This window comes from Moschus berezovskii, chromosome 3, assembly GCF_049115385.1.
Source record: "Moschus berezovskii isolate FMDL1 chromosome 3, NW_MosBer_1.0, whole genome shotgun sequence".
NCBI lineage: Eukaryota > Metazoa > Chordata > Mammalia > Artiodactyla > Moschidae > Moschus > Moschus berezovskii.
Genome location: NC_142462.1, coordinates 70,972,164 through 70,988,693, shown reverse-complemented (window position 1 = coordinate 70,988,693; position 16,530 = coordinate 70,972,164). Strand labels below are relative to the sequence as shown.

At 36.0% G+C, this 16,530-nt stretch overlaps 1 protein-coding gene across 1 annotated transcript in view; it reads right to left on the bottom strand.

Annotated features, from left to right (window-relative positions):
* The window catches only part of DPY19L1 (dpy-19 like C-mannosyltransferase 1), a 100,639-nt gene that overhangs the window by 41,219 nt on the left and 42,890 nt on the right, over positions 1-16,530 (bottom strand). The window contains exons 8-10 of the mRNA XM_055420890.2: positions 9,031-9,122; positions 5,634-5,733; positions 3,351-3,428 (exon numbers count right to left, since the gene is read on the bottom strand). Of these exons, the coding sequence (XP_055276865.2) occupies positions 3,351-3,428; positions 5,634-5,733; positions 9,031-9,122 (270 nt within the window). The remainder of the gene's footprint in view (positions 1-3,350; positions 3,429-5,633; positions 5,734-9,030; positions 9,123-16,530) is intronic.

Here is a 16,530-nt window from a genome sequence, read left to right as displayed (position 1 = left end):
CTTCATTTTTGCAAGATTAAAAGAGTTGTGGAAATAGATGGTGGTGATGTTTGCACAACAATAAGAATGTACTTAATATCACTGATGTGTACACTTAAAACAATTAAGATGGTAAAGTTTATGTGTATGATATTATTTTATCATAATAAAAAATGGAAAAAAATTCATTTTGGAGGCAATTTCATATTTTTTCTCTTATGTAACTATCAAGATTTAGGCGTTTATAAAGTGAAGATAGTCCATAGTATGTAACTGATTCCATAGTTAGTAAGTGACATGATAAAGCATATATCATTTACCCAAGATAAATTCTACTAAACCCGTGTCATGTTAGAACTTTTAAAACTATAACTTTAAGTCAACGTCCTCAGGCATAGCTGCTTATGTAATGACAGACTAAGGGCTTAACAATTATTCTAATTTTTACTGCAATATAAAAAAGAAAAAACATATTAAACACTTTGGGGGAAAAAAATCAAGTGTGAAAAAGGATAAGTACTGTCCAATCCCATTCATGCACAGATTTGAAATTCTAACAAAATAATAGTAAATGAATCCAGGAATATAGTGTTTTGCTTAGCTCAGAAAAGCAAGGTTGCTTAATGCAGAAAATCAGTCAATGTAATTCTTCTTCATAGTAACAAATTAAAGAGGGAAATATACACAGGATCTCTAGACAGATGTAGAAAAGCATTTGATGAAACTGAGCCTTCACTGATTTCTTTGAAAAAGTACTCAAAGCATAATGAGAACAAAGGACAAAGAAGCCAGCAGAAAGTAGCTGGTCAAATCAGGAACAATTCAAGCATCAAAATAAATAATGAAAGTAGTGGATTACACTGCAGTGAATAAAACAAATGACTTTTTTCCTTGGACATAAGAGAGAAATTGATGAAAATTTTGAATAGGAATGACACAGAAAAGACAAAGGGCCTATAAACATACCAAAACACGTTCAACTTTACTGAAAACCAGAGAAAAATGTAAATTAAGGTCATAAGATACCATTTTATATTCTCCAGATTGACAAAATTAAAAAAGAAAAGCAGATACAGAATAACAAGGACTGTTTCATGTTATTGTTCAAAGTAGTCTAATCACTTTTGAAAAGCAATGTAATATTAAATTGTGAAACTGAACATGTATTTAATTTACCACCTAAAAATTCTACTACAAGGTAAATAGCTTAGAGAAACCCTATATTTATGTCCCAGGAGGTATGTTGAAAAATTCATAAAAGGAAAAAGAGAGGAAAAAAATCTAAACATCTTTCAACAAGAACATGGATAAATAAATTGTGCTTAATTTATACAATAAGAAACATAAAGCAAAGAAAATGCCTGAACTCCAGTAACATACAAATTTCAGAAATCTGAGTGAAAACATATTTCACACAAAAAGGAAACCATTTTATAAACCTCAAAAAAATACAAAAACTTAATTATAAAAATCTATTATCTATGCATAAGTATATGTATATGGTAAAGTCATAAAGGAAAACAATTATAATTTGAAAAGTCAGGCTCATGGTTATCTCCAAGAGAAGTGAGGCAGCTATACTCAGGACACAAGGGCTTCAAAGTAATGATGGTTCCAGTTTTCAGCTGGAGGGTAGGCTCATGATTGTTCATTTTATAACTCTGTTCATAATTTATCTTATAAATGTCCTTTTATATGTACCAATTATTAGAGAACAAAAAAATATATGGCTGTAGTATAAACCCTGACAGTTGGGATTTTTTTCCTTTTTAGTAATACAAGTGCCTGACTTAAGCTTTTATTGCAATCCACTTCAAATATGGCTATCTCTTGAATAAACATACTGTTAGCCACAGGACTAGATAAAGTCAGGTCACTGAGGCTCCTTTGTTTTAGAGATCTTGGTTAATTTCAATACCTGACCTTTGGGCCAGTCTTTTCCCTTCCTGTGATTTAAATTCCCACTCTTATGTTTTAAATCCACCAAAAAGAATGACCCCTCAAAACCCTATGCCCTCCCTCATCCTCAGTTCAGTTCAGTCGCTCAGTCGTGTCCAACTCTGCGCGACCCCATGAATCACAGCACGCCAGGCCTCCCTGTCCATCACCAACTCCTGGAGTTCACTCAAACTCATGTCTATCGAGTCGGTGATGCCATCCAGCCATCTCATTCTCTGTCATCCCCTTCTCCTCCCGCCCCCAACTTTTCCCAGCATCAGAGTCTTTTCCAGTGAGCCAACTCGTCGCATGAGGTGGCCAAAGTATTGCAGTTTCAGCTTTAGCATCAGATGCCAGCAAAGGCAGAATCCCAGATGCAGCTTGCTCCCTACCTCTCCTATACCTCCCCTTGTCCCCATGACCTAACTGCATGGTCCCATATGTGCTGTGTAATCTCCAGGTCCTGTAAGTAATAAACCCTGATTATTTTTTCAAAATTTCCTGGTAATTATCGCCAAAAGGCATCTTATAATGATAATAAGAACCACAAGTACCTGTCAAACCACAAAATCAGTTATTGATAGGCTAAGACTGGCACAAACCCATGGCATATTGTACTTATATTAAAATTGTAGGAAAAAGAAAACAAAATTGTAAGAATTAGTGATGGAGAAGGCAAATGTTTTTTTAAAAAAATCAGTATTCTTCAAAATCAACCATCCAGGCTTAAGACCTTTGCTCTATTTCATCAACCTGGAATATTCTTCTCCAAGACATCTGCTTAACTGACTCCCTCACCTCTTTCCAGTCTTTGCTCCGCCACCCTCCCCTCTTCTCAGTAAGACCTCTCCTGACCACCTCACTTGGCATCTCAATCTCCCATCCACTGACAGCTGGCCCTCTTGACCTCCCCGGGGTATCATGGCTTATCCTTTTCTATAGTCCATACCACCTTCTAAAATACTATATAATTTACCGATTTACTATGTTTATTATTTATCTTCTGTCTTCTCTCCTTCCTCTACTCTACTAGGATGTAATCCACACACATGCTGGGATCTTTGCAGTTCTATTCACTGATGTGTCCCATGTGTCTCAATAGCTGGTGCTCAATAAACGGATTTTCCATTTTATTTTAACAGAAGGTTGCTGGATAGTATACCATTCTATGGTCTTTTTCATGAATTATATTTCTTACTGATAATGTATACGTTGGGCACAAACTCAAATCAGGTAATATGACCCAAAATAAAATTTTCAGGGTGGCCTATTTAAAACAAGATCTGTTAATTATATCACAGTTTTTGAGTAACACTTGTTTTAGTTATGGAACTATGTTAAAACTAGTTTTAGCTATGAATAAATCAAATATTAATCAGGAGCTTCTTTTAAGGTCAAGATATATGGGAAAAAACAAATTTAAAAATCATTACCATGTGCATATAAATGATCTTCCGTAACTTGCTTATGTCAATGTATCCCACAACATAGAGTGCAAATAATGATGCAATCTGAAATTTAAAAAGTTATGTGAAAATTTAATACATATATAATGAATAGATTAAAAAATTAAGAAAGGAATTATCTTTATTTTGCCTCAAATTTATATTTATATAGAAAGTTTTTTAGTTTCCCTCTTACCTGCTAATTTATTATTAAACACGGGGAATACATTAATATAGCAAATATCAGTTGACTATTCTCTTCCATTCACTTCTCTCTCAATTAACCATGTAAATTACTTGCTTTGCAGATTATCCAAAACAATACTTCTTTTAATGTCAGAATGACTCTACTGCCGACATGTACAATTACAAAGTGCCTTGTTCAAACAATATGAAAATGCAATTATAATGTGACAATTAATACATAATTGGGAAAGATAACATTAAAAGCTAAAAAATAATTATTTAATGCATGTGTATGTAAAAATATATTAAGTTCTGCTTGTTAGTCACACTTAAAAAGTGTCTCCATTAGTGTTCTCCTTCATACCTGTACAAATATTCCAGTGTTGGCTATAATCAAATTTATCAAATTTCAAGCTAGAAGTACTGGTATTACAAAGGTATTAACTTTTTTAACAGTTTTGAAGAAAACTGTGAATGCATTTTCCAAGAATTCTAAGAGTACTGGAGTTATTCATATGAATTGATTATATGAATAAATTAATTAAATAGTGTACCTCTTAGTAAAATGGCTCAGCTGGTAAAGAATCTGCCCGCAAGGTGGGAGACCTGGGTTCAATCCCTGTTTTGGGAAGATTCCCTGGAGAAGGGAAAGGCTACCCAGTCCAGTATTCTGGCCTGGAGAATTCCATGGACTATATAGTCTGGGGTTGCAAAGAGTCGAAGACAATCAAGCAATTTTCACTTTCACTTTTTTAGTAAAATACGTATTCAAACAGTGTCTTTCCATCTTTCTTCAAATTTAAATTAGATTCCATGCTTCTTTTACTACATAAATACATTTTAAACAAACAGCAAAATAGCTGGATACCTATAAACATACATCTTAAGTTCTATTCATCAAGTTTTTAATCTCCAAGTAATCTACAATAAATTTTCCTAAAAGCAAGAAAACAATGTTTCCTTTACCCAGATTTCTCAATGGAGAACACATCATTGCTGAAGAGTGACTAATATGACACAACAACTGTGGGCAAGTGTGTTGTTATTCAGGGTAAGCCCCACAGAGAAGCATATCACTACCTCCACTCACTCCATGCAACTCCCCCCATTCCCCACCCCCTCCAGATAAAAAACATAAAGCTGGCCATCTCCACTAACTGGAGGGTAGGAACTCTCCCTTTCCATTCCAGGGGTTAAGTAATACACAACAGGCCTACTGGGTTTTAAGGAGTGACCCTCAGGGACATTTTAAACCAGAAACATTTAAAATGTCGTCAAACTAAAGAAGACAAGGGAGTCTAAAACGTAAGATCAAACAAAGAATTAAGTACAAATAGAGCCACCTACAATGCAGGAGACTCAGGTCCAATGCTTGAGTTGTAAAGATTCTCTGGAGAAGGAAATAGCTATGCACTCCACTATTTTTGCCTGGAATTCCATGGACAGAGGAGCCCAGCAGGCTACAGTCATGGTGTCGCAAAGAGTTAGACACGACTGAGCAAATAACACTTTCACTTTTTCAAAGCTTCTCTTTAAAAAAAAATGATAGAAACAGCTAACCTGACATCCTGTTAAGTAGTGGTAATGCATTAGGAATCTTATAATACATACATGACCCCATCTGATCCTAATCACAACCCAATACAGTAGGTTATTTCATTTTCTCTACTTCATATATGAGAAAACTGAAACTATGAAAAGTTAGGCTGTCTGTCCAACTAAGAAGCTACTGAACAGAGTTAGGTCTCAAATCCAGGCTTGACTTCATTGCTCAAGCAAGACATTTCAAAGGACATCAAAAAACAACTCAAGTTGCTTTATATGAATAGGAATAAGGCCAGTATGAGAATCGAAGCAGTGGGTATAGGGAAAAATGAGCACATATTCTACTCCCCCTTCTCAACACCCATTAATAAAGAAATCTTACTTATTGCCCTATCTTGAAATTTCTTTCAAAATATCAACTGAAAAAAACATTTTAGGACTTAGAATCATGTAACATATCAGTTCTATAATTCTAGATAATTAAGTTCTTATAATCAAATATACTAAACTTAATTCAGTTTAAAAATATAAGCACCTTACCTGAGTAAGAAGTACAAACTGAGCAAACTGCCAGGGAAGCATAAAAAATACATTGGAAATGCAGAGTGCAATCAAGCTTCCTCTGTAAAGTTTCGTAGCCCTTAAAAAGATAAAATAAGTTTAACCAGAAAAGATCCCCTGGAGAAATGGCAGCCCAGTCCAGTATTATTGCTTGGAGAATTCCACGGACAGAGGAGCCTGGCAGGCTCTATAGTCCATGGGGTCACAAAGAGTCAGACACGACTGAGTGATTAACAGACACACACAACCAGAAAACATTGTAGCCTGGCTCCAAACCACTACAAATTAGAATCTCTAAACACAATCTGGTTATAACATATAAAATGAGCCAATGGATTAAAAATTATGCCCGCTGGCACCCAATTACAACAATTTCCTATGAAAAGTAAATACCCAGTATAACTGTAACAAGGGCTTCCCAGGTGGCTCAATGGGAAAGAATCTACCTGCCAATGAAGGAGACACGGGTTCAGTCTCCGGGTTGGGAAGATACCCTGAAGAAGGAAATGGCAACCCACTCCAGTATTCTTGCCTGGGAAATTCCATGGACAGAAAAGCTTGGTGACTACAGTTCATGGATTTGCAAAAGAGTCAGAAAGACTCAGCGACTAAACAGCAGCAATTACAGTAAAAAACAAAGTTTCCAAAGGAGAGAAGGGGAAATCAGAGTCAGTGTATCCACTGAGTTTTTTCAAACTATATTTTGGTGAATTCACAACCAAACATGTAAAGCTGCATTCAATAGAGTAATTTGGAGAGACAGATGATGTCTATGAAAAAAATCACAGAAGGAGCAGATTCTAAGCAATAAGTTTTCTGTAGACAAGCAAGCAAGTGTTTGGGATATGGCCTGAGCAGGTTTCCTGGAGGAGATGAGATAAAAGCTGGGTCCTGCATGAATAGGACACAGAAAAGAGAAGAGGAGGCAAAGGCAGGGGACATTTGGATCTCTGATCTGAGCAGCTGTGGACAATCAGAGCATATTAGCGAGGGAATGAGAGGAAAAAAGTTTGCCAGCACTGGATTTAAGACAGAAGCAGAGAGGTAGGTGAAGAGCAGAAAATAGAGACTTGATGGGCAGTCTACTGTGTGCTACTATACTACTGTGTGCTGTGATTCATGGGGTCGTGGAGAGTCGGACACGACTGAGCGACTGAACTGAACCAAACTGAACTGAACTACTGTGTGCACTGGTTGTGGAGACACAGTGCGTGCAGTGGAGAATCAGGTGTTCATATAGGACATCACTTCTTCCCAAAGTGTTTGAGAAGGAAACGTCTATTACAGTGCGCCAGAACTAAAGGTGATGAATTCAGAGTTCAGCTTACTTGAAGATGCTAAAGCAGCTCTAATTTCCATAATAAAAGAGGAATTTAAGGCAGAGCAATCAGGCTGGAGTTGCATCAGAGAAATGCAAATCAAAACCACAATGAGATACCATTTCACACCAGTCAGAATGGCTGCTACCCAAAAGTCTACATGCAATAAATGCTGGAGAGGATGTGGAGAGAAAGGAACCCTCTTACACTGTTGGTGGGAATGCAAACTAGTACAGCCACTATGGAGAACAGTGTGGAGATTCCTCAAAAAACTGGAAATAGAACTGCCATATGATCCAGCAATCGCACTCCTGGGCATACACACCAAGAAAACCAGAATTGAAAGAGACACATGTACTCCAATGTTCATTGCAGCACTGTTTATAATAGCCAGGACATGGAAGCAACCTAGATGTCCATCTGCAGACGAATGGATAAGAAAGCTTTGGTACATATACACAATGGAGTATTATTCAGCCATTAAAAAGAATACATTTGAATCAGTTCTAATGAGGTGGATGAAACTGGAGCCTATTATACAGAGTGAAGTAAGCCAGAAAGAAAAACACCAATACAGTATACTAACGCATATATATGGAATTGAGAAAGATGCAAATGATAACCCTGTATACGAGACAGCAAAAGAGACACAGATGTATAGAACAGTCTTTGGGACTCTGTGGGAGAGGGTGAGGGTGGGATGATTTGGGAGAATGGCATTGAAACACGTATGTTGTCATATGTGAAATGAATCACTAGTTCAGGGCCAATGCATGTTATAGGATGCTCGGGGCTGGCATGCGGGGATGACCCAGAGGGAGGATAAAGGGAGGAAGGAGGTGGGAGGGGGGTTCAGGAGGGGGAACTTATGTAAACCTGGGGCGAATTCATGTCAATGTATGGCAAAACCAACCAATATAATATTGTAAAATAATTTGCCTCCAATAAAAAATAAATTAATTACAAAAAAAAAAATTTTAAACTGAAATACTATCCAGAGATATCCAATAGCCAAGGGTGAACATGATTTGCTGTAACCACTTTTTAAATAGCATGCCTAAAAGTTAAAATAAAGACACTTCCTTAACTCAAAAAAAAAAAAAAAAAAAAGCTAATACAAAAGCTGCCACCCATCCCATATTCTGTGAAAGGCCGGTCTAAAAACACTACCTAAGCGACAAAGCCATATAATGGTTCTATTCCTGCTAAGCTCATCACGGGGAAATGGATCACCCAAAGGGTTTGATGTAACAGAGTTCAACCAGTTCTCCTGAATTCTGCATTGATCAGAGTTAGACTAGTCTTGAGTCATCTTCAGATTTTCATCATGCTATGTTCTATCGTTTCCTACACTCCATTTTCTTTTATCGTCACCCTCTGAAACAAGGCAGCATCCATCTAAATTCTGTATCTGTCAATAGAAGGGGAGAGAACTATTCTCCTTTAAATCCTCTTTCTACCAGTGTGGTGCCTGTATCTCTATTAGGTCTCTAACTGAAGGCCAGAGAAACAGGATGAGCCCAATCCAATCCTGAGTTTCTAGCAGGAATTCTCCTAGCATATCTTTATCTACTCAGAAGGTTTCTTCCCACCCCTGCTATACAGTTCTCAGGGATTCTAAACAAATGTAGAAAGAAGAACTAAACATATGACAGTTCCTGACCACACCTGTTCTATGAACTGCTTTTGTGTAGGATACACTCTACTGCCACCAGCTTTCCCACTTCTTTCTATTTTTGGAAGGCTATTGTGGTGGCAGAGAATGACTTGGGAAAGTGGAGATGGCAGAAGAAGTGGAAGAAGATTTGTGGCTCCTCCAGCAGTATCTGTGGACCACTAATTAAAGGAAAGAAAACTAAAAGGCAGATTAAGAAAATGTTTTGGGTAGTGATACATTTTGAAGTTATATTCTTAAAATACCTTTATGAAAGCAACCTAGCAACAGCATTATCTTAATTATTTTATTACATTGTTTTCATAATAGAAGTTTAAAAAATTCCAGCTTAAGTTATTCAATGCAAAACAAACAACAACCTCTAAAGATAAGTCAAAGTTACCTGAGAATATGAGTCACAAGCAACATCTGAAGTACAAGGAATGGATATGAGAAGCTTTCACGGAGAGGAGGTGTCCACATCACACGGGTGCACTGGAAAAAAAAATTCATAGTGTATGGTACCTTTGCTAAACGTGATGAGTAAGACATACCCACTCAAAGTTGCTACTAAGCTTTTCTCACAATGTAATGGTGTGCCAGAAAACAAACTATTGATACTAAACATTTTTACCAACAGCCAAATTAGAAGGAAGGCACACATGGCATAAGACCTTATAAAACAGTAACATCATGAATTGTCAACAGCAAAGTCCTAAAAAGCTTCACCTGCGGCTTAAAGGAAAAGAGGGAAAGCACCAGCAAGAAAATGTTCTGCCAAAACTAAAAACACTACATTTGAGTTGACTATAAAAATTAACTACAGTTTGTCTTCTTTCACATGAATTTCAGCAAAACTATTCATAACTAGTTCAATAACCTCAGATATGCAGATGACACCACCCTTATGGCAGAAAGCAAAGAGGAACTAAAGCACCTGTTGATGCAAGTGAGAGTGAAACAGCTGGGTTAAAACTCAACATTCAAAAACTACAATTATTGCATCCAGTCCCATCACCTCATGGCAAATAGATGGGGGGAACAATGGCAACAGCGACAGACTTTATTTTCTTAGGCTCCAAAATCACTGCAGATGGTGACTGCAGCCATGAAATTAAAAGACACTTGCTCCTGGGAAGATAAGCTATAACCAATCTAGACAGCATATTAAAAAGCAGAGACATTACTTTACAAAGGTCTGTATATTCAAAGCTATTGTTTTTCCAATAGTCATGTACAGACGTGACAGTCGTACCACAAAGAAAGCTGAATGCCGAAGAATTGATGCTTTTGAACTGTGGTGCTGGAGAAGACTCTTGAGAGTCCCTTGGACTGCAAGGAGATCCAACCAGTCCATCCTAAAGGAAATCAGTCCTGAGTATTCACTGGAATGACTGATGCTGAAGCTGAAACTCCAATACTTTGGCTACCTGATGCGAAGAACAAACTCATTGGAAAAGACTCTGATGCTGGGAAAGATTGAAGGCAGGAGAAGAAGGGGAAAGAATGAGATGGTTGAATGGCATCACTGACTCGATGGACATGAGTTTGAGCAAGCTCCAGGAGTTGGTGATGGATAGGGAAGGCTGGCGTGCTGCAGTCCATGGGGTCACAATGAGTCAGACAAGACGAAGGGACTGAACTGAACTGATTCATAACTAATATTTCAAAACTCTCTGGAGACATCACTGTTAGTATTTTTATTGACAATACTGTTTAAAAGGAGCACTCCATTTTTGTTTTTACTTCTTTGACTTGAGCAGCCAAGTATTTATAAAAAGTGGTACAGGAGATCAAATAAAATAACAAATTTTAAAATCATTATCAGCCTTTCTGAAAGCTAACTTTGGATTTGATTAAATAATATAATAGTCCAGTTTTAGTACTCTATCATGTTTCTGCATATATATTAAATATATTAATAAGTCCATGTTTCAGTTTGAAGAAAACAGCACTGGATTAAAAGTAAAACAATTTGATATCACTACTACTAAGCTAGTCAAACTAGAAGAAATCGTTGCATCTTTCAAGTCAAGCAGGGTAAATTTAAGCAATATACAGAATGACAAAGATCATGATGGAAACAAGCCTTTATTTTAGCTCTGCCTTAGACTATTAGATATCTCTACGACCCCTATAGAAAGTTTGAGTCAATTTATTTCTCTTTTTCTACCAAAACTCACCATCCCCTATGAAATTAACATAAACATATATTTGTAAATGAACTTACATGCAAGAAAATATGAAAAGATTGAAAGTCTTTAAAAATGCGTGTTTGTTGTTGAGATGCAATTTTAAAAAATGTTAGTTTATTAAATTAATTAGTTTATTAGAGATTTCAGTATGATTGACAGAAGAAATATATAACCAAAATTTATAAAGCTACCAATCTCTATGCAAAAACCAGTAAGAAAATATTTAAACTTTATAATACACAATTTGAAAATTTTCCTTAGACTGTTCACCCACATTTATTTCATTACTAAATTCAACTATGTTGTCATCTCTTAGAAATTCATTTCTCTTAATAGCAATAGTCACTCAGTTTGCTAAAACTCAATTACATCCTCTGTAAAGTATGGATAAGAAAGCTCAATTATAAATTATAACAAAGAGCAAGGTTTTCTCCTAAAATGTTAACAGTGAATGAATTCAAATGTATGTGAAAGTGCTTCTCATTGTTTCTCCAATAACACAGGGTGCTTTTCTAGACCTGATACAAACATAACTGCTGATCCAAACGATACCATATAAAATTAAAATTAAAAAAAAAAAGGATTTGTCTTAATCATACCTTAAATTACAATAAATATTTTTATTTATAATTTTAAGTGGAAAATAAAAATCTGTAATTCTCTTTATAGGTTGAAATGTAAGAATTAGAGGAGGAAATATACACGTGAACTGCTTCAAAAAGGATTACAGAAAAGTATTCTGCACTCTGACAAAGAATAAGAAATTCTTTAATTGTGAAAATAAATTCAATAAAAAAAAATCTTGCACTGTTAAACTGTCCTCATCCACTACATAATTTTTAATCTATTTTGGCTTGGTAAGGGCTAAATCTTTTAGTCATGTACTCAAGAATCAAAAACAAAGGAATTTCAGCAATAAACAGCTTCATTTTTCAACCTCGCTTTTCAAATAGTTGATTTATACTACTTGAGATCTGAGCACAATCTAACTGATTTCTTTTCATAATTTAAAAATACTGACTAGTTAATTATAACTTATAGTTAGTATTAGTATCAAACAGATCATGTTTAAGGCTTGTTCCAAGAGTTTTAATTAGAGTTAACATATAAGGTTTGAGCTTAAAGCAATGATCCTACCTCTTGACTGCTGCACTGTTGTATTAGCTACAGTATTACTTTAAACACTATACAAGTGATTCCAAAATGATTCCTGACCTCCATGGGTTTGGCTACTCCTTTGTATAGGTTTAAGGATTCAACTATCCAGATGTCAATCATAAAAATGCTGGATGCAACAAAAAATGCAACAGCCACACAACATCATCTAGCTGATGTTACCTGGGCAGTCCCACTGTTTAGGTAGACCCTTAGCTTGGCATTGGCTTTATGAGGCTGGTGGGACTGCACTTTTATAAGTCAGGTAGGTTTCTTGGAGCTTCAATCTCTTTCTGTACCATGTACTGATACGCTGCCCAATTAAACCGTCAGTTATTGAAACATACATCAATTTGAATTTGTAATACAATTTTGGCTTACACAAAAATTAATGCTTCAGTGACATATAATTGCTATTAACAAGCTTTGTGTGCTTGTGTACTTAGTCGCTCAGTCATGTTCGATTTTTTAACAACCTGTGCACTGGAGCCTGCCAGGCTCCTCTGTGGGGTTTTTCAGGTTGCCATTTTCTCCTCCAGGGGATCTTCCCAATCCAGGGATCAAACCCAGGTCTTCCGTGTCTCCTGTATTGCAGACAGATTCTTTACCCACTGAGCCATTGGGGAAGCGCTTACTATCTTAATAAAGTATTTCTACTGGTTCTATGGAAAGAAATGTTTATCTATTTTTGTCTCTGATCTTCCAGGATATCAGCATATCCTACCATAAAGTTTGCAAAAAACTTCTGTGAAATGAGTCAGCTTTGTTGGATAAGCAATAACTTACATCTTCATGACTCCATCCTTTGTAGCAATAACATCCCTTCCTTACTTATTTAAACATAGAAAAAATGTCTGACAAGGTGTTATCAACTCTACCACCTTTACTCTGTGGTTGTAAACTAAACTACTCAAGGTTATCAACATGCTTAATATTCTGTATACAGTATGAAAGTATTTGTCATGACACAAAAACAATATAAATATAAAATGAAACAAATGATTCCAACTGCACTGAATGGTAACCTAACAGAGAAGCAAAAATAATTTAGGTATATATTGAGCTATTTTACTTTTGAACTCTGTATTCCTTAGCAGAATATGATCTTAGGAAACAAAGAACAGCAAAGAAATCTTAAACTTTACTTAGTAGGTTTGTTGTTAGTAATTGTATTATTGTACTAATTCTGAAATTATTTTGTATATACTACAGAATAAAGCAAATAAATACATTTACATTATGGGGAGGGGGAAGATACAAATATGGAATAGGGGAAGGCAGAGTTTATAACACTGGATTACTAGATTAGAATTAATGGAGGAATCAGTGTGAATTTTGCTGAAAGAAGCTAAAAGTGATTACATCCAAGCAGTAATAAGCACACCAAGCACCCCGCTTTTGGTCTCTAAATACCATTTTCCACCAGCAGGATCTAAGATTCCTTGCAAAACAGCTGATTCCAAATCTAGGACAGGAAAGTACTAAGTGATTTTTGAAACAACTTTTTGTGCAAGAAAGTAAGTGTTCAAAGAACACTGAGGGAAATAAGTAAAGAACACTGGACATATCAAAAGGGCAGAGAATAATACCAAAATACACATGTGCGCCTATATACACACACAAATTAGGAATTAATCTAACAAAAAACGACAATATATAAAACATTGCTGAAACAATTGAAGAAGATTGATATAAACGAAGAACAGTTATATTTACAGATGGAAAGATTTGATATATTTAGAATGCCACTTCTCTCTAAATTGATCTAGAGATCAAGGCAATAACTAAAGTCCCAGCAGGTTGTTTATGTGCTGAGGGAAGGAGGAATCATGGAAAACTGATTCTAAAATTCATATGGAAATACAACGAACCTGAATTAGTTAAAGCAACACTGGGAAAAAACAGAATTAGAGACTTTTACTACCATATATCAAACTTTTAAAGCTACAATATTTAAGATAGCGTGATACTGACTTAAAGATAAACAGCCAAACTGGAACAGATTTGACAGTCTAAAAACAAATCTACCAATATTCAGTTACTTGATTAATAACAATAGCATCAATACAATTCAATGGAAAAAGAATTGTCTTTTCAATAAACAGTACTAAATTAATATTCAGATTAGGGTGAAGAAGCAGAGACAAACAGGGACTTTCCCTGGCAGGTGAGTGGTTAAGACTTCACTTTACAATGCAAGAGTGCAGATTCTATCCTTGGTTGGGGAACTAAGATCCCACCTGCCTCATGGCCAAAAAACCAAAACATAAAACAGAAGCAATATCATAACAAATTAATAAAGCCTTTAAAATATGGTCGACAACAACAACAACAAAAAATAAAACCTTGAAAAAAGAAGAACCACTGAAGAACAGTCAGGAGGCAGAGAGAAGTCACAATCTCATATTGTGCTTAGCTTCCAGAAAACTGCTGAAGTTGAATCCAGTGATGGACTGATACTAACAAGCTAAAAATTAACCTCCTCCAAATTCAATTGCTTGTAAGACCAAAGAGATCATACCCTAGAGTGAGCATCTGGGAAACTGGAGATTGAGCCACAGGGCATAAATTTCCTTCATTCACTTGAAACTGGAGGAAAATTTAAATTAAAACTACAGCACTGCCCAGCTTAGCAAGACTCATGGCGGGATCCAATCGCTTGGCCCTTACCCTACATGCCCAATACAGGAAAAGATATTCCCTTTCTGATGAAATAAAAAAAAAAAGCAAAAATAATTATTTAGTTCAGGCTTTATCATTCTGTTATACAAAATATCTTATATTAAATAGAAATCTATGAGACAAGTAAAATCAAATATATAACCCACAATCAAAAGGTAAATTCTAGTCAGAAAATTTAAATCCACAGAGAACATAAATGGAATTAGCAGACAGGGAATTTAACTATAATCATTAGGTTTAAAAATTTACAGAAAAAGATGGATAAAATGGGTGAACAGATAGGAATTTTCAACAGAGAAATAGAAGCTCAGGGAAAAACTGAAATTTATAATATCTAAAATAAAAAATTCACTGGATGGGCATTAAAGCAAACAATGTATCAGAATAAGGTATCAATGAACTCAGGGACAAATAATATATCCAAATAGAGACAAAGAGAAACAAACAAGAAGATGAAGGGAGTACCAAAAACCTGTGGGACATCAAAAGCTGAACGTACATGGAATTGGAATCCTCAAAGACAGAAAGAAAGAGAATGGTGAAGACGAAATATTTGAACAAAAGATATTTGCTAAAGTTTTCTAAAAACTGATTTAAAAAATCAACCTACGGAACAAAGATGTTCAGTGAAACCTAAGCAGGGTACATACAAAGAATACCACATTTAAGTTCATCACCATCAAACCAAGAGAAATCAAATAAAAAAAGAAAGCCTCAAACCACCATAGAAAACATATTACATTCAGGGAAACAATAGTAAGTGTGACAAATGACTTTTCAAAACAATGGAAGCCAGAAGACAAAGAATGACATTTAAAGAGCTTAAACATAAAGCTTTCAACCCAGAATTCTTATCCAGCAAAAAAAAAAAAAAAAAGCACTTAAAAAATAATGAAGGAAAATAAGGATGTTTTTAGAAAGGCAAAAGCTAAGAGAACTTATTGGCAGCAGATCTGCACCACAATGCTAAATAAAGTTCTTAAGACTGAAGAGAAATTACACCAGATGGAAACCCAGATCTGCAGGAAGAAATGAAGAACACCACCGAAACCCAAATTGAAACATCCAGCTATGAAAGATGACTAGGAGTTAACCAGACATAGATTAGGAGACACGGGGAGAGGGAAATATGCAGGACACAGGAAAGAGCATGTGCAAAGGCCCTGAGACAGGAAAAGGAGCAGTCCTTTCTGGGAACTAGAGGAAGGAAGAACAGCAGGACTGAGGCAAAAAGAAAATGCCCTAGAGTGGAGAGACCCAGAAAGGGCCAGGTCATGAAAGATGCGGTAGGCTCATTTTCTACCACGTTAGAAGCTATTACTAGTCTTCAAACTACATCAACAGATTCATCTCCAACTAAGATTAGCACTGACTCTGTTTTTGGACTTTTGGAGTTCAGTTCAGTTCAGTTCAGTTGCTCAGTCGTGTCCGACTCTCCCTTTTGGAGTTAAGTTTCACAAATACACACAGCCCTCAATAGCCTGAATAAATAATACATCTTGCACTTACACTATCTATGAAATTAATGTACAAAATATTTAAATCATGTCACCCGTCTGCAGGTAACCCTCCATGGCCTTTACATCTGCTCCAAATGAACCTTACAATGACTGACAGGACTACAGAATCAGCTCTTTCCACATCCCACCTTCTACTTTTCACTGTCTGGCCTTATACCTTCCACTCTCTGCTCCTCCAAAATGGCCTCCTTGCTTCTCCCCAAATAAATCAGGAAATCCTCCCAACCCCCCACCTTTAGCAGAAGACTGTTCCACCTTCACATCTACAAGGGACCTTTGTTTTACTAACTGAAACATCTGAGGACTCTACAGGTCCTGACATAGGGTAGGCCCCTCAGTATATGCTGTTGC